Raw genomic sequence first — 19,103 nt, 5'->3', positions numbered from 1 at the left:
GACAAGCTTACATCTTGGCTCCATATGGAGTTTTTTTTCCATAATCTGTTTTTTTTTTTTTTTTTTTTTTCCTCTCAACTCGAGGGGAAAAAATCAGCAACATCTTTATATGATTTAAGAATGATTTTGGTTTGCTAGTGAAATGCTTACGTATCTGAGGAGGCTTGGAGATGAGTGGGAATTTAGCCCTTCAGTTGAAATAAAGAATCACAGTGATAAGTTTCTGATGTTTCCTTGGAAAAGCCAATGGAAGAGAAGCGAATTTGGTGGTGCTGGGTTAGGTGTGCTCACTGGATTTGAAATATGGGTGGCTCAAACTTCTGTGGGGTCAGAATGAGCTCATGGCAAAGGCCTGGTGTGCTACAGCAGCCTCACGTTGTGCAGCGAGGTCACAGATTGGCTTCACTGCGGGAACACTGAAGGTTGATTTAGTGTTTAGGAAGGTGAAACTTGTTGTTTGTTTAAAAGATTCCAGATACTTTTAAAAATGAGCATACCAGCAATTTGCATAAGTCAATATTTTAAAATAATTAAAGATTGCTAAATCGAGCAAGGTCATACGGCGTAATCTTTGGCCGCTGATGTTGTTGCAGCTGATGAATTGGGGAACACCTTTATTGACAGCTGGCATATAAAAAGATTAAGAAAAATCTTACAATAAGGCTTTCAGGAGTAATAGAGGTGCCTAGGGTATGCAAGGTAGGGTATCACGAAACCACAGCATGGCTGAGGTTAGAAGGGACCCCCTGAGATCCTCTGGCCCAGCACCCCTGCTAATCAGGGTCACCCAGGATGGCATCCAGGCGGGTCTTGACTTACTTGGTTTCAACCTTCCTGCATTTATTTTAGTTTCTTTAGGAATTTGTTAAGAATATGGAAGAGAAGAAAGGAGCCAGGATTCAAAGGTCGGGTTCCTAGGTTTCTCTCTGACATAGTGTAGGCACTGCCCCTGCTGTGCCTCCATGTCTTCATCTGAAATCATCTGCTCCCTCGATTTGTAAAGTTAGCTTTTAAAAGCTGCAATAAGTGTTTCCACTGCATCAGGTAGGATGGGCCAGGTTTGTATTACGTTTTGTTTAGGTTTTAAGGACACGTGGATATGTGCTAGTACTTGCTGGTTGATAGCTGGATTTGTAAAATTTACTTTTTTCTGCTTCAGGAGCATACAGTAAATATTATCCTATTAATCTGAAGAGCATATTTCCCTCCCTTATCATCATTTGTCCTGTGGAACATGATTTGGCATAATTTTTTCTGTGCTAAATTCAGCTTTTCTTTGTAAAGATCAGCTGTTTACAGTAGCTTCCTTATAACACTTTAATTTTCGATTTTGCTCTTTTGAATGCTGCTTTCACTTTCTGTAAATATTTTGATGTGTGTGTAGTTGTTTTTCTTTAAATGTTGTGGGGAAGCGAATGCAGCAGCTGCTTATGGTGCTTCAGATTCTGAAGTAGTTAGATTTCATGGGGCACACTTTTCCAAAGAGAATGGGTTATAGTGGGAAAAAGTGGGAATGCTTCGCCGAACTGGGAAGCTGTCAGAAAGCAATGCAGGCACCCCGTGTCCCAACTCTGCACTTCCACAGGTTAATAAAGCCCCGTTGAGGAAAGCCTAGCAGCCCTGGGGTCACTCACTCGTGCTGGGAGTTGCCGTTGTCTCTTCGAAGGGTCTCCGACGGCTCCGAGCAGAGCGCGGGCTGCAGCTCTTCCGAGAGGCCTTGGACGCGTTTCCAGATCTTGTGGCAGGCCTTGTCCAGGCTGTCCTGGGGGGTGTTGTCGTGGATCCAGATGTGCCTGGGGAAAGGGCCCAGCGGGAACGGCCCCTCCGATTTGACTGGTGGAGCTGGAAACCCACCGGTGAGCATCTTTCAGCCTCTCTGCATTCAGACGGGCTTTGTACAGGGGATGTGTGTGCAGGTAGCAAACGGAACGAGGAGCCGTGGCAACCACGGAACTGCAGGGCAGGGAGGGTAACTGGAGGCATCCCCGGGGCTTCCAGCAGTGGGGATGGAAAGGGCATTGGTACCCTTCGCACAGATTAGAGCTCCCTGGCATAAACCTATATAATTAGACTCCAGTCTTCCTGGGTTTGGTATTTAACTGTCCTTCCCTCTTCTCCCAAAGCTCTGCTTTGATCTTCCCAAGGAGAGCACTGAGCACCGTCTCTGATCCTGTTCTGTTCTCTTGCCATCAGTCCCCTCCTTGTCTGTCCCTGTTTGAGGCCCATCTAGGAACACATTTAATTCCTGCTCAAGTACTTTGTCCCCTGAAATTCTCTGCAGCACACTGTAGATTCCCCCATCCACAAGAAGTCACGTGCAAATCTACTCTTACAAGGGAAGAGCAGGAAGGACTAATTCTGGCTCATCTCTTTCAATAGCTGAATGTTTTTTGTACAAATAAATAAATAAATAAATAAATAAGGGGAATATCTCTAGATGCCTTGTGAAACCTTCCACTGCCGTGCAAAAAAGACTCCTCCTCAGTTTTGGAGCCTGCATATTCTTAAGCAATTAGGGCTACAGAAACTTGAGTTCCTTTTCTTTTCAATATCCTCTGTGGCATTTTGTGTGCTGGCTAGGAGCTGGGCTATAAAATTGATCTAGGTATGAAAATAAAAAGGCGAAGTATTTTTAAATCTGAAAGACATGCCTTCAGATACAACAACTGCACGGTGAGTTCTGTGTTACCAAAGTCATTACATTGGACACCAAGGTCTTGGCTCTGTAGTTATCTCTATTGAGGTAATCCTGAACTGGACTTGTCAAGTAATTTAAGTAGTGACTGCAACTTCTTGCTAATAGAGATATTCACAGCTGTCAGCTCATGGTTATGCCTACATGGATGCTGCTTTCCTCCCAGTAGTGGTAATGCAGTTAAGAGTGAGTAAATGTGTGGTGTTCAGTGAGATGCTTGTATTCCCATATGAAATTATTAATAGTGGTGTTTTTAATTTGAGTGCACATGATCATGCTCCTAGCGTGAATGCCTTCTGTGGTTCCTCATTTCACCACCACAGTGGTGGCATTTGTGAGCCAGCTCTGTGTCTGCGTCCACTGGAGCTTGATGCTCATAGGAGAGAGAAGAAGGGAGAAGGAGGAGCCCTAGGGATGTGACTTGGTGTTAAAAGTAGTGGGAGAAGTTGGCTTTGACACTCATTCTGTTTAGTAAGTCCTTGCCCTTAGCAAGGTCTCAGCTTCTCCTCTAAGAAGCTGCTGTGAGGACATGGCTCATAGCTGTGAATTGCTCTCAGCTCCGTGGATTAACCAGGAATCAGGGTGTTGCAATCGCTCTTATTTGATTCAGAGGAATCACAAAACAGTTCATACTGTTTTGGCAGGGAGGATGAGGCACACTGGGCTAAGTAAAATTGGAAAAAGTTGGCTAAGTATCTGCAAAGACCGAAAGGCAGCGAAGTCTGACGGCAGGAGACTCATTTCAGCCCTGGCTCTGACTGTGGGTGGCAGTGCAGAGCAGAATTTCCCAGCTTCTGGTGGGTGACTCCACCGAAGGCAGGATTCCTCTTTTAGTAGAGAGGTAATTTTGCAAGGTGGGAAGTGCAGCGAGTGGTGCAGGTTACAGGGGGCTGTTAACCAGGACCTGCAAACATCTCCTTGTCAAAACTGGGTTGTGATCGAAGGTGGTGGCTGCAGTGATGGTTTCTGCTGTATTCATCAGTGTTGCCCATTTAACAAATAAATGCTTTTTTTTTTTTTTTTTTTTCTCTTTGAGAGATTAAGAGCCTAAACCTCGTGGTTTTGAGCAGAAAGCTTCCTTGGGAGGAAATCCTTAATTTGAAATAGGTATGGTTTTATTTACCAGGAAGAAAGTGGCATTGTATCTCCTCAATGACTTTATTATGCCTGTGGATTGTTCTTGATGCAGGGCTAGCTGACTTTGGCTCAGCTGATGCTCTGCTGGTGTGCAGCAACCAAGTCACATCTTCGGCTGAATGCAGTTTCGGGATGGGGAACTCTTTGAGGTGAATGGCTGTATAAGGGAAAAGCAATGTATAGAGCTGTCAAGTGTGGTACCCTGTTTCTCTGCTCCTTTTATATTTGGATCTATGCCTTTGAACAATAAGGTCTATTTGAATAGGACGCTGCAGTTTAAACAGACATAAAGCAACTCTTTCATGTAACAGCCCTGGTTGCCTTGGCTCTTGGCATTGGCTCACAGTGTAGGCAGTGGAAGGATTCAAATGCAGAGGGGACACAGGGGAAAGTGAGTGAGAAAGAGGATTGATTTGAGGGCGGAGGGACAGATTTTCAAGCCCTCGATATAATTTGTTTTTAGCTGTCAAATAAGCTCATTCAAGGCAACCGGAACAAGGCTGGAGAAGGGGGGTTTGCAGCAAGAAACTGCAGCAAATGCAAAGCGCCAAGGCAGGGGGATGGGTGGCGGGGCCGGGGCCTCCCCAGGAGCCAGGGGATGGGGTTGGGGGGGGCTTTGGGGTGGCAGGGGAAGGGCTGCGGGGGACAGGGGATGGCAGGCAGCGGGATGGGTGCTGCCCCCCGCCCGGAGCTGAACGCCGAAGTAGGTTCTTGCTGGGGAGGGGGGGGGATTTTCCAGGGTTCTGCTGTTTTTAAAGCTTGAGCATCACGCGTGAGCCGGAGTTATTTCCCTTCTCCGTGGCTCTGAGCATCGCCGCCGAGATAATTAAGTTCCTGGATGTGTCTTTGAGGGCTGCATTTTTTCCTCATCTTGCGTGCAGCCATAGGGACAAATGTACTAACAGACATTTAAAAAAAAAAAAAAAAAAAAAAGGAAAAAAGAGGGGGTTAGAGGAGAAATACCACTTGGAGCAGCCCTGCAGAGGGGCCGCAGCACCACAGCAAGGGTGCCTGGTGGCCCAGGAGAGGGGGCACCCCCAGGACACCGCTGGCCCCAAAGGGTCCCCCTGGGACTGGGGCTCACCCCATGCTGCTAGGGCAGGTTGCAGACGGGGGGTGTCTCTTCCGCGACTCATGTTTGTAAGGCAATTTGCTTCATCCCCCAAACTGTGTCAATATCATCAAGTTGTTTACAGAGGCTCGGGTGGGGGGGCCCCAGGAGGAGGCTGCATTGCTCTGGCAGATGTCTTAATAGCAGAGCTGCTGCCTGCGCGTCCATGCGCGTGCTGTGCTCCCCGGCAAACGGGGGGCCCTGGGACTCGCCGCGATGATAGAAACCTGTGGTGTGCATTTAAAAACAATAAATGCAACGCTAAAACATAATTTGTGGTTTGGTGGTTCTGGTGGGGCGGGGGCTGGTGGGAGGTGTGTGCTGGGTCCAGGAAGCGAAGGCGAGCCAGAGCCAGGCTGTGGCTGCACGGCAGCCCCTCGGTGCAACGCCCGCGCCCCCTCCCCAGGATTTAGGGAAAGAGGAGAACAAAGATGTGGGAGCGATTAATCAACTGGCTAATAAAAAAGTATAAATCCCTGGGGACTGTGTGCTGCTAATGCCGGGGAGCTGGCTCAGAGACAGCCACCGGGAGGGACGAGCCAGCCCTCCTCTCCTCGCCTCTCCTCTCCCCGAGCCGCTGCCACACTTGGTTCATTCCAGCTGCAGAAGCTCAGAGCCTTCCATGCGGTGGGATTTTTTTTCTGGGCTGAAAAAATTAGAATAAAAAAAAATCACAAGCCTGACCTGCTTTTTTTTCCCCCCTCTTTCCTTTCTCCTCTTCTTCTAGCCGAGCTGAGGACTATCCCAATCGCAAAGGGGGAGAAAAAAGGGGGAAAACCCAACAACAACAAGCAACCCCCAGCACACCCCATTCCTGCCACCCTTTGACATGCAACCTGCCTTGGGATGGGACAAGCTGGGATGCAGCTGCAGCCTTGGAAGGAATTGGGGGAAATTGGGGATCTTTGCTCTCATGACGGTGGAAGTGAGCTCCTGGAGCCGGGTGCTGCTGCTCTCCGTGGGGCTGCTGGCTGTCTCAGCGACCGGTAAGTGTCATGGAGAAAGCTGGCAACTTTAGGAGTATTTGTCTTCCTGCTGCTTAGATCCAGGGACCACTGTTAATCCGCTTTCCTGGGGACTCTGGGGTGTGTGTGTGTGTACTTGTATGTCAGCACATGCTTCCCTGTAGTGTTCAATAAGGAGTGGATTTCCCTCAGACCTTTCTGCGAGATAGTTTGCCTCAGTCCTTTGGGAGCAACAATTTTAAATGATACGGTTATAATAGGTGGCTCTATTTGTTTTTATTTCTCCTTCTGGTGGCTCAAATAATGTGTGCTCACTTGTCAGACAATATGCAAGATGACTGAAAAATGCCATTACGGTTCCCCCTCTGTCTTTCCCTTGCATCTTAATTCATTATTTCACTACCCCGGTATTTGGCTGTGGCTGATATAATAGGTTTAGGACTCCTTGCACGAAGATGGAAGCACTCTCCTCTTATTCCTCCTGCATCTCAAGTTGATATGCTCTTATAGATGAGCTCCTCAGTCTCAGCATCTTGATTTTTGTGAAAAATGTTTATTGACTTGGAAGATAGAAAGACACTTGAATTTGGAGGGGGGTGGGGGGGTGGAATTTGCTTACGTCTCCTCCCTGGTTTCTGCAATTGACCTTGTAGCAAAAGCATATCTAAGGACTGAAGTTTATTTCTGGTGTAAACAGCAAATATTTAGGGACTGTCCTTATATGAGCGAGTGTGGGAGGGGGAAGAGTGGGAGAGCTGAGTGTTTGGCAGTGTCTTCTTTCAACGCTGCTGTGCCCCGATTTCCAAGAGTTTGAGTAACGTCTGTCTTATCTGCTGCATCCTAGGCTAGAGGAATGTATGCTTGTGTGTGTTCGTGTGTAGGAAAGCTGCTAGTTTTTTTTTTTTTGGAAAATCTTGTGTTACCTCGACACTGATTTTTATTATGTAAGGCAGACTTTCTCCGAAGAGATCCAGAATAATTAACTGCTCCTCCCAGGTGTGCTTGCAGTAGACCCAAAGACTTTTGCTACCTGGAATCATCTATGAGGGAAGGAGGTAGAACCACCCAACAACCCACAAGTTGTAATTATGGATGAGTACTTATTTTTGGTGATTATTTTTCCTTTCTTCAGCAGGAGCATTTAGCCTATGCACAAGAGAACCATTCCAGCAGTTTCCGTTGTGCTTTTCTGATAGAAGTAGAATGATGCAGAGGTCCCTAAATGTGATTTATTATGTAAGGGTTTTACAGCTCTTTTTTTCTTCTTTCAGGTTATCTGTAGCTTGTTCATGCCTAAATTTTCCAGGTTTCTTCCTGTAACTGCTTTTTCAGTGTTTCAGCCTTTCTTCTCAGGCCCGTAGCTCTTCTCTCTCTGTATTTGGAGTGCTGTTCTGGTTCCTTCACCCAGGGGTTGGTGCTCTGTTGTGTTTTCATCTCCACAAGTAAATCTGCAGAAGTTTTTTTAGATGTAAGGTGTACCTATTTACATCTGAATAGTGGTATTTGTCAGTGAGTACTTTCCCAGGTACTCCTTTTCAGCAAATTCAGAAATCCAGGTAATGATCTTTTTGCTAAGGCAAGGGATCAATTTTGAAACCAGTGGCTTACTCCAGGGTACCCAGAACACAGCGAACATATTTACCAAGTGAACGCAGCCACCTTTCTCCAGAATCCATTGCAGTTTTAGGGTTTAATCCCAGAAAGCAAGTTTAGTCTGGCAGGGACTTCTGGTACCTTCGCCAAGCAAATCATGATCCTCAGTGGAACAAAGTTCCTGAGAAGCTTCACTCCTGATCTCGCCTTTTCCTAGGGTTTGTGTAGGTAGCAATAACCCCGAGTACCCATAGTGTGGCAGTAGAGCTGTGTATATATAAACATATATATGCCTAAAACTATCAGCTCGTAGTTCTGGACGTCTGAAAAATAAAGAAATCCCTACTCATCTTGTATCAGATGTGTGTCAGCAGTCCAGTTGCCCAGTGATGGCCTTTCAAAAACCGGCTGGTTACTGCATGTGCTTTCTTCTGATGCCACGGCATCCGAAGGCAAGATAAGGTAGCTTCTGTTTGGGCAAAGTGACCCAGCTGTAGGGAAGGGGTTTTGTGATGTGCTGCAGTTTGCTGTATATCTGGGGGCTGAGGGAGGAGGAAGGGTTCACAGCCTCCCTTTTTTTCAGTGGTGCAGTGATTTGACAGCACTTTCAGATTCGAGGAGGCCACTGAATTTGGCTGTAAGTTGACTGTGATTCACGTTTGGCCTCTCAAACACATGTTTAATGATTCTGATATTTTATTTCTTTCTTGTCAAAACAGGTGCTCTTAATAGCAATAAGAGTAATGTTTTTCTGTTCCTTTCTGGGTAATTAGCTATGCACTGGCACTGGGACATGCACTTGGTATGTCTGTTGGCTGGGTATATGTGCCGTTTCTTTTGAAGGCCTATTATAAAGGAGGTCTTGATGCTATTATTCACACTGCTTTACTAATCAACGTCTTGTTTGGTACTGGGTAATGGGAAGATGCACTGGCTTGAAAGATGATCTCATCAGTTTAAACCCCTTGTAATTTTCTTTTTTTCTTGATGGAAAATAGTTTTTGCCAGAGTCTTCCGTTGAAGAGTGGATGAGCAGGAAGCTGTTTATGAGTTTTGATGTATGTGTACATATCTATATTATAAATCATCTTTCCATTTTGTTCTGTTTTCTTAAATCTCCACAGGACGAAGAGTGAATCGGGTACTTAGGTACTTAGTCTGCCAGGGAAACAACTTCACTGTGAAGTACTCAGTGATTTGAGTGCACTTTTTAAAGGGGTAAGGGTGTGAGATGCTAACTCTCTGAAGTGGTGGATAGATGTTTTTACGTAGGAGGGAAGGGAATAGTCACCAGCTTGATTATATTTGATTGTGGCACATGATAAAACTACAGTATTTTATGACAATAGCTGAGTATATCATTTTGATCCGAGTCCTACTATCAGTGCTGAAGCAGTGTGGATATCACTGCTAAATGGAATGAATGATTCCCACTTACTCATTCATGTCTTGCTAATGTCTTTTGTTACAGGAAGGGAGGCGTTTATGGCAAACATTTAGAGGGTGCAGCCTTTTTTTGCATGGGATCAGCCTGACTTCATAGTGCTTAGAGAGGATGGCAAAATGCAGAAGGCTTCGTGTAGCTGTGCTCCCTCCTCACCCTGGTGACTGGGGCCTGGCCTGTGGGTTTTTGTGTTCCACAGTGGGGTTATGCAGGTGATCCTCAGCTGGATGGGACTCTAAGACAATCCTTCCCTCTCCATGTGCCTGGACAACTGTGTGGCACTCAGGTTTGACTGCCTGGACTGTAGTGAACTTACTTTCTTACCTCTTCATACTGGTTTGCACACTATCCAGTTTCATCATGGTTTTCTCCATACCACTGTGTGCCCATATTGATGGGTTGAGAAGGGCAGGGGAAGGAGCCTTTAGTAGGAACACCCTTAGTGCTGGGTGGTAGCCAGGACTCTACTTCAAGATGTTTAGGTCACAATTCTGTGGCTCTGCTTTGCTGTGTAACCCTTGGGAAGCAGTTTCACTTCTGTCTTCGCAGTCTTTGATGGAGTTCATCACTTGGGATACAGGAGGCTTTCCTTTGCCATATAATTGTTTATTGCCCGTCTCTCTGACTTCTGTTGTAGCTTCTCTGCTGCAGAAGAACATCTCTAAGCTCAAGTTTTCCAGCTTTCCTTTCCAGGGAGCCTTTGTATGTCAGATGCCTCCTAGGGAAATTTTGTATTCAGCTGGTGGATGGACCCCAGCTGAGCCAGCCTGCAGTGGACCAGAGGTGGATGTCTGCTCAGCTGATGCGCAGTGGCTGCCTTCCAATTGTCTAGGAGTGTCTGTCAGAAGAAGGCAACGTCAAAATGGGTACAGGGAATGTGGTCCAGGCAGTCTGCAATAGATCCCAGTGGATATGCTTTTTCCTGAGGTGGTTTAGGGTTCAGGGTGCAGCTGAGCTGTTGATGTCACATGTAGGATTCCTGCTGTGAATAATACATTTTCTTATACAGGAACGACTGCCTCATTAATCTGGTTTTAGAGACAAGCAAAGAATAATTCTTTTCCCTGACTCTATTTGCTGTTAACTGTTTCTACCTGTGCTCCAGGGATTTGCAACTGCTCAATTACTGTGTACCACTTGCTGCCTTGCTCTGTTTCCTGAGAGGCCATTTTTTTTGTGAAATGCCAAATTTCACAGCTGTGTTTCTATTCCTGCTGCAGGCCCTCCTTCCTCCCCCAGTAATTCCAACTTAAATTTGGCATTGATCTTGACCAGAGGAAACAAAAATGTTAATGGTCGGACAGGTTTGGGGGGGAAATCAGCAGCCTAACCTTTTTAACCTCAGTTGAGTATCGTCAGTGCTTCTGGAAAGTTGGCTGAAGGATGTCTCCTCTCTGAGCTGCTTCCATCAGGTGTATCAAAGCCCTTAGCTACTTCTCCTCATTGGAGATGGGAAGGATGTACAGTATTCTGGCTAGTCCATTATAGGATTTGGACTTGAGTTTTCTGTTCTGACTGTGCAGGTAACCGTTTGACTGATCACTTTCACTGCATCACATAAGTTGAGGCTTATAGCATAGGTGTGGCTGGTATGAAGGTTTTGAGGAGAAAGCTGCAATAGATGCATCTTTGTTTGTCTTATAAGAAAAGCCTTGCTAACTCAATTTTTAACAAAAGTGTCCCAAGACGCAGTGCTGGAGTCATTTTTCATAAGCTTTAGTGAAATTATATCAAACCTGTATTTGGCTGAGTGGGTTTTAAAATGCTTCTGTATAATCTTCTATATTTGGGAGGTTCAGAAACACCATGAGTAGGCCTAGATTTGAAATATATGCAACAGAAAGCACAGCAAATTCAAGTGGAAGGGGAGAGGTGAGACTTTACTTTTAAGGGCCATAAATTGAAATAAGTTGAGTAACAAAGATTCTGTTATGCCTGACTTGGTCTAGCTCTAAGTTGCCTGTCTGACATATCCAGCATGCAAGCGTAGCCTCTGTGGGTACAGATGACTGGGGGCACAGTTAACAACAGCATAAGGCTTTAATGGGTTTTAAAACCAGGTAAGCTTTTGCTTCGCCCAGGAAGACTGACCCTAAGAATGGAGCTCCCTGTGGTGGTGCCCTCACGTGTGCCCACGGGGCAGCCCAGGTCGTCCCTTATCGATGGGACACAAGCTGCTCTCTGTACTGAGAGACTTGCACAAGGTCACTTAGGGAGCTTTTGGTGTGGCTGTAAATATGTCAGGCTCAGCCTTAAACACAAGATTGCTTTCTCTTTTTCATTTCTTAATTCTCTGCAAGGTGAGCAAAGCTCCTCGTTGGGAGGTGCTTCCTGCGCAACTGTGAGGTGTTTCTGAGGCTTCCTGAGGTGAATGCCTACTTGGAAAGCAATGCAAGTGTCCAGTTCTCAAAGAAATCAAGATGGAGATACAATAAAATAAAATAAAATGTGATGGTAGCCCCTATAGTTTGTGTTTACACTGTTTCTGGAGGAGTGAAGTACAGTGCAATTATGGAAATCAATGTACTTTGCTTGCAATAAACATGATGCAGTGCAGTAATCTGCAAAATAAATATGCTTCTGCCATGCTATGCAGTGGCTGACTGATCTGATAGTGGTTAATGTGTAATTGGGAAAATCCCATTGATTAAAGAAATCAAATTAACTCAGTTTCAGTCTCTTTGCTGCCATGGACACAGCCAGAACGGAGCTAGTATGCTGCAGCAAGCTTGTGCGCGATTTTCTTATACCTCCCTTGTGTGAAAGCAGAGCAGAGGATTTTTTGGTTTGTAGTTTTCTTTCGTCACTTCACAGTGGACGTAGTATGGTGGTTTTTCCATCTTCCCAGGCTGAGGTACAGCAGTGCCTTGCAGGAACGGTTGCAGTAATTTTCTGTCTGAGGTGCAGACATCGCTGCCATAATAATAAACTGCCTGTTCGTGTGCTCACACTGTGGTCTGCTGGATGGAGGGAGAACCAGGGACTTGGTCCTGCTGCTAATAATCATTTCTGCGAGGCCCAAATAACCGTGAATCAGGGAGATCTGGTGATTTGTGACTTTCACACGAAGTGCAGAAAGATTTTTGCAACTGTGAGGCCTGGAGCAGCTCTGGTTGCCAGGGAGATGTGTGATAAGGAAGTAATTAAAAAAAAAAATTCTCCCTGTGTTATTGACTGCAAAAAATCTACTTGAAATTGAACCGATGACTTGGCTCAGGGGGAAGCAGGTATTCAGAGTGAAAGAAGGGGAACGTGACTTGAAGGAACACCCATCCAACATGTTTTGTTAATGTATTTGTAGCATGGTGAACCCAGCAGCTTTTTGGATGAGCAGAGGCCCTTTTGTGTCCAGTGCTGTGTAAACACACAGTTGGAGGCAGCCCCTGCCTGGAAGATTGTACAGTCCAAGCTATCAACACTATCAGCAAGTACTGGATATAATTCCTGAATGTTAGAGGAGTGCAAAAATTGGGGGAGACCACAATACAGGGGGGTTTTCTGCCCACACTGCCAAGTCTGCTTCTTCAGCCAGGTTTGTCTAAAGACAAAGATGAGAAAGGCAACCAACACCACCAGAAAACAGCTTTATACTCGTATGTACATCAGACTGGGCTTGATAGGAGTGCTGCCAAGCTCTCACAAAGGCCTGGTGTACCTCAATGTTCTTGCCATTTGTGCTTTCTTCTTAGTAATTCTAGCTGGCCTCAACATGCAAGTCTTTCTCCATCTGTAATTAGAAGGAAATCAGCAGCATCTTATATCCTGCTGACATGTTTTCTTCCCCTCCACCTTCCATGTAAGAAGACCTTGCTGCTCCTGCTCAATTATCAGCCCTGTGAGAAAAGGCACTGGGCAGAAACCGTCCAAAGACGTTTTGCTGTAAATGCAGGGCAGGGGCGAGGTAGGACCAGATACAGAAAGACTTGCCCAAGGTCACACAGCAGGTAACTAGATAGACTCCAGGTCTTCTCAGACCGTACTGATGCTAGACTGCAGCACAGAAGTGCCGTTCTGTTGCTGCTGAGAGAGGAGATGTTTCCGAGATGTTTTCTCGCTGCAGATGAGGTCTGAGTGGTGTTTGTGCTCGCGGATGTGAAGGCATTTTACAGTAGTTAAACTGAAACAGAACAATTTCTCAATACATTTATCAAAATGTCTGCAGTTCCCGTTTCAAGGCAGATAAAACAACAATGAATATCAAATAAAATTGTCTTTATCCAGAACATTTAAAAACAAAGAAGATTGGTTCTTTTGGCCTCTGGCTTGCACTAGCACTCTGGAATGCTAACTCTGTTCTGTCATGATGAAATAGCTTTATTTGGGTTTCCACACTTGCCTTAGTGCCACCTACGTATCCCTTAACTTGAGCAGCAGCTACATTTTGTTTTCCTTTAGCGAGATGTAGAGCAACAGGGCACTGCACCAAACCACAGTCACTTAGCTTGATTATCCTGGCCCCATCAGTGTCTCCAGAGCTAGTTGTTTTAGAAGGTGCAAGAGCACTGAAATAGAGAGACAAGGAAGATGAATTAATCACCGCTGGAGAATTAACCACAAGTGGGGATTTTATGGTTCAGTGCTCTCCTGTTACTTGTGCACTTGCTCTCTCCCTCCCAACCGGACAAGGCATCGAAGCCCAATTCTTGCTGTTTTCCATGGCAGTTGGCTCTCTGGAGTCCTTGAGGGCACGAGCCTTTGTCCTTGCTTCACTTCCCTATCTGTAAAATGGGGATAAGTAGAATCTGCAAAACCCTGAAATGATTTACAGATTTATTCTGCAGAGATCCCAGTATGTTGTGATAAGGTTTCAGCAGATACAAATTGCACTGTGTTGATTAGCCACACAAGTTTTATGCTCTTGGTTCTCTCCCTTGATTGCATGGAGTGAATTCAACCATTTCATGTACAATTTGGGATTAATTGTGACTGACGTTCTGAGGTGAAAGTTGTCTGTCTGCTGCTGAACTTCAAGAAATAAAGTACTCATGGCAAAAAGTCAGAAATATAATGAAATGCAGTTTCTGTTCCAACTCAGGTTGCTTAGCTCCGTCTGCAATTAGTGCTATATCACTTGCACAGTTTCTTTTATGTATAGAGCCATGCTTGTGCCTTGCATTGAAAGATTGCGGCACAGCTTTTAAAAGAAGAGCGTACTCCAGCATAGGTGGGAAGGTGGGAGACGTGCAGGAGACAAAAGCATCAGGAAATTGAATACTGGTCGTAAGCAAAAGCAGGCAGAAGGGGTGGTCTGGACCTTCAGGTTTTAACCTATTGTAGAATCCTTGGCTTTCAAGCGTTTGTTTAAACTGTGTGAGCTTCAGCTTCTCGAAAAAATAAATAATAGTACTGCCTAATGTATTAGGAAGATGAGTGTTTCAGGGACTGCAGAGATGAAACACAAGTTTTTTTCCTAGTTATTGTGACTCCCTCCTATTGGTAATTCAGCAAATCTTTTTAGTTAACCTAGTGAAAATAGAACTTGATGGAATTGTTTCAGTGGCATCTGTCATTGCTTTTGGAGCCCGTCAGAGGGCTGGTGGTGGCACTTTGTGCCTGAAAGAGGAGGATGAGTGGATTCCCTTAATGCTCAGGTTGTTTTGGTTTTCCAGAGTTTGCCAGAAAACTTCACAGTGGGGAATGACACACGGTGTGTGATCACTTGCATATTATCACCATGCTGCCCTCACTCTGCTTTTGTTACTGGTGCATTCCCAAGCTCAGGACCTAAAGGCTTGTACAGGGCAGTCACCGATCCTGTAGCCAAAATGACCATTTTTAGCTGGCATCTTAAGCATCTTTCATAGAAGCCAGTCTTGCAGTTTGAGGATGTAAGGATGCACTGGGTCTCATTCTGTTCCCCGGTCACGCCTCCTTCACATTTCTGTAACTCCATTATCTTCAGCAGGATTCTTCCCTCCTCTAGTTGCTGCAGGGCAAAGGAGGATCTGTTTTTTTGTCAGATGGATGCTTGGTCTGAAGTTCGGTGAGCAGTTAATGCCAAGGTGGAGGTACAGAAAATGGAAGCTCATTTCTTCTGTAACAAAGACACAATTCAATGTTCCTTTCCCATTTGATACACTGAATAATAATATCAAGAAAAATATATTTCCTTCCAGAAAGGAAATCTATTTCCTCAGAAGGATAATGAAGCCTGGAGCTTTTCCAAAGCCAATGCCATTTAAAAAGATGCTACTTGCATCATTCAGCATATTGTTTATATCTCTCTATTGTTTTTTTGTCTCCATTATGGAAAGGTTAGGCGCTGATTGTGGACACTGCGCATCTGTCAGCACCAATCCTGGGACGTTTTCATTAAAGTTAAGCACACTTGGAAAAGGACTCAGTATGCGAATAGTAAAAAATAGTGTCCACTCACTGAAATAATGAGCATTTCAAGGGTAGGGAATTTGTCCCTGGTACTATTGGGATTTTATTCCTACTGCTGAGTTTAATGCACAGTCCCCAAAGGACCCAGTCCTGGAATGATGTAGGAGGGGGGACGGTGCTGTTACTCGTGTGCTGGAGCCTCTGCACGGCCATCCCTGTCCTGAGGGCTCCGTTTGTGCAGGCTGTTCTGTGACAATGGTCAAATGCTGCTGCTCTTCAGCAGCTGATAAAGCAGCAGTGGTGGAGCTTCTCTACTTCAGTAGGATGTTTTAATGAAAATACACTTAATAAACTGTCGGTGCTCATATGCTGAGGGAACAGTGTGTGAAACGGTCCCCACGCTGTAGATATTACTTTGCTTAAAGCCTTGAGCAAAGCCTGGTGAAACCACTATTATTATTATCATTTTTTTATTATTATTAGTTTTTGAATGAAGTTCTTGGGCCTCGATCGTGAAGGCAGATCATCCAGTACCTCAACCCAGGAGCCTCAGACAGAGGTATCTTCTGTACTAGATACAGCGCTGCTTTCTTCACCTTGGCAAGATTTAGGATACAAGAAACCATTCTGCAAGGCCCACGCTGTCGTTATGTCTTCATAAATAGCTGAATCAGTTCTAACTGAAGGAAATTATCTTAGGAACAGCAAGTTAATTCCACTGGATTTAAAATGCTCCAGAAAATAATGTTTTATGGGAGGGTCTGTCATTTGTTCCTGCTAAGTGCTGTGACAATCGTAAGCTAGAGAACAAATTATAACCTTTTTTTTTTTTTTTTTTTTTTTTTTGCCTAGGAATCTAACACTGAGGGCTATTCTGTTATGGGGAGGTTTTTTTCCTTTTCCAGGACTGCAGTTAGCAAATGAGACTTCTTACAAAAAAATACCCAATTTGAACCTACAAGTCGATTCAATTCACCCCTTGTTAACTCTTTGATTGAGAGCTATGTAGATTGAAGAAGAAAGGTATTGATCTACTTTTAGGATTGAAAACTAAGATTAAATAGAAAGTCTAAGGGCGAAAATGAGTTTTTAAATGAATGGACAAGCTGAAAGAAAAATAAAATCGTGCGATATACTGGGAATAAGTTCTGAGAATCTGTTAGCTAGGCATACTTGGAGGCCATAGACTACAGAAACTGCATGCTTTACATTTGCATATGAGTAGATTGTGATTCAATTTGTAGGAAAATTGTGTGTGAGTCTCAGCAGATTGGTACCTAGCATGAGAATTTTTCTAAATTAGATCAGAACAAGATAAAAATAAGTTCAGTTTCCTGGTTTCAGAGCATGCGCTGGTTGATGGCATTATGTTTGGAAACTGAAAACTGTTGTTTAGGTGAAATTCACATGTGAAGGGACTGAAATTTTTGATATAATGGAAAGGTTTCAGGTTTTAGTTTTGCCTTTTTTTCTGCATAGAATTCATTATAAACCTTTTGTAGCTATTTGTTGGTTAGGCCATGTCACTGTCTTTTTGTCTTGTTGGGCAAAGTCAATTGTTTGACTTCTCTGTGCAACGGGGACTTCAGGGGACTTTGCTCAAGGTGACAAGCAGGCATTTAGTAATAAAGTGCAGCAATACTTAAAAGAAGCGAATGTGAAAGTGCTGTTAACAGAATCAAATAAAAAATGGATTTATATCCCAACAAAAATTCCCATGAGAAATTGCCTTCTGTTTGCCTCTTTTTGTAATTCAAATATAATAATAGAAGAGCGAGCTGTTGTAATACAAATGCCTGGCAGAGTGTGTTTTGTTGGAAGATCTCAAAGCACTTGCAGTGTACGTTGCATTTCTTTGAGCATGGGGAGATGAGAACTGCCATAGAAAAGTGAAGAGTTTTTTTTTAATAAGTGGAGTATGTGCTTACTCAGGATGAGTTTTTTTTATTTTATGTTTTTATCTCCGGGTATAAGATATTGGTCATTACTGACAGCTACTTTGCTGGTTGTGGAATTATCTGAGTATTTGGAGCCAGTTCTTCTGTATCATTGTGTTCTATAGAAAACTTCTGCCTTTTTTTTTTTTTTTTTTTTCTTCACTGTGGTCATTTTACAGATGCAGAGAGAAAGTAAGAATAAAGTTTTAAGACTCTTGTCAAGTTATCGTAAACACTTTCGTTGAGTCTTTGACTCCGAGGCAATCTTTCCAAGCATGTTTAGATGCCTAAGTATGCACTTGGCTTGTAAGAGGATACAATAGCTGCAAAACTCAGGTGCATTTGTAAATGCTACACAATGGCTGGCTGCAGTTCTTAGTTTCTAAACATATTTGTAAATCTAGTCCTGAACACTAAATTTCCATTTGAAAGGGGGCTCCTGGTCCTTAGCTGAATTCCTCTTTGGTCTTGTGAAATCTTGCACACAGTAGTCACCTCATCTCATATTGGAGGTTTTTAATTCAAGAGTCATCATCGGAGCTCTTATGCTCCCGTTTAGTGCCTTAACCGTCTGTTAAATGTTATCTTCTGAGGCTAACTCTTGGTTTCAGATAAAAGGTGTGTGCAAGCTCATATGTTGGACTGCAAAGCCATTTTCCCATTACCAGAGTGGGACGTAGAGCATCTCTGGCCCACATCAGAACATGATGCAGAGCTGACGGTGACATGCAGTTCAAGGCTGTCTGGTCACTGAAAAACCACTAAGGGCAGTCACACGAATACCCAGTGAGGCTCTTAGTTGTGGTAGACAGCATGGGAAAAATATGCATTAATTGGTTAATGCTCATGAAGTGCTTTGAAGATGGAAATGGCTATATAAGTGCTTGGTATTATTATTATGCTGACAATGGCTATGTAGAAGAGTCGTGGCGCTAAGGGAACAGTCAAAATTGATTAAGAGACTATTTTGAAAGAGGAAGTTTTGAAGGGAGGAAATTACATCCCTTGAGAAGAGGCCATTCTGGCTGAATACTGGGCTCACCGTGTTACTTCGTGGAGCTGAGCGAACGATTTCAAGTAATGGATGGTCCACACAAGTCGCCCACTTGCATCAGGAATTGTGCAGCTGTGAACTTCTGCAGATAATTACTGTTATCAGGTTGCTAATGGGTGGCTGCTTGTGAGGGATAGACTTGTTGCAACCATCAGGAAACCCAGTTTGGGCTCATTTTGAATGGGAAGGTCACTCGGTCCCTCAGGCTGAGACCTAACTCTTGAATCGTAGTCCCACTGAGAGCAAACAAAATCCCTGAGTTCCTGGATTATGAAACTAAACAGCTTCATGAATGAAAAACCCACTGGAGTTGACTTCAGTAGTGATGAGAGTTGATGTGATTTTATAAGACAGAAGTGTGAGTTTAGCATACCGAATGCTGTCGGCTATGGAAATACATGCAGTGACTTCTACATTTAACCCAGAAATTTGTAAGGAGTGAATCGGGGTCCTGTCTGCACGGATGGCAGGCTGTTTTCAGGAGGTTGCATCCACGTAATGACTGGATAGCAGAGCACCCTTCGGGGTGACTTGTTGCAAGCCAAGTGAATGTGAAACTGCTGATGGACCACTGCTTTGATTGCTTTTGCACTGCTCTGAGTGGTCCAGGAGCAGAGCAGCTGGGAAAGCTGCTGCACGTCTCTCCAGCTGGGCAGCACAGGGTAGCTGGGACAGAAGGCAGAGCCACTGCGTGTACGTGGTCGCTTCCCTGTGCTGGGTGACAGAAGCATCATCTGCTTCTATCACAAGGCTCTAGCCTTTATTCTGAGGTTAAATACAGCTGTTTACGAAGCATCCCATACCGCTAGTCCTGGAGCTGGCTAGAGTTGAGTCACCTGG

The 19,103-nt window shown here is 44.4% G+C and overlaps 1 protein-coding gene across 1 annotated transcript in view; it reads left to right on the top strand.

The window, feature by feature from the left end:
- Window positions 1-5,772: 5,772 nt before the first annotated feature.
- CSMD2 (CUB and Sushi multiple domains 2) overlaps window positions 5,773-19,103 on the top strand; it is a gene marked incomplete at both ends in the record, with an annotated part of 284,745 nt that continues 271,414 nt past the window's right edge. The window contains one exon of the mRNA XM_084300478.1: window positions 5,773-5,929. Coding sequence (XP_084156604.1) covers window positions 5,773-5,929 — 157 coding nt within the window. The remainder of the gene's footprint in view (window positions 5,930-19,103) is intronic.

This window comes from Netta rufina (genome assembly GCF_964035555.1).
Source record: "Netta rufina genome assembly, chromosome: 23".
Classification (NCBI taxonomy): domain Eukaryota; kingdom Metazoa; phylum Chordata; class Aves; order Anseriformes; family Anatidae; genus Netta; species Netta rufina.
This window is presented reverse-complemented; position numbering and strand designations above follow the sequence as displayed.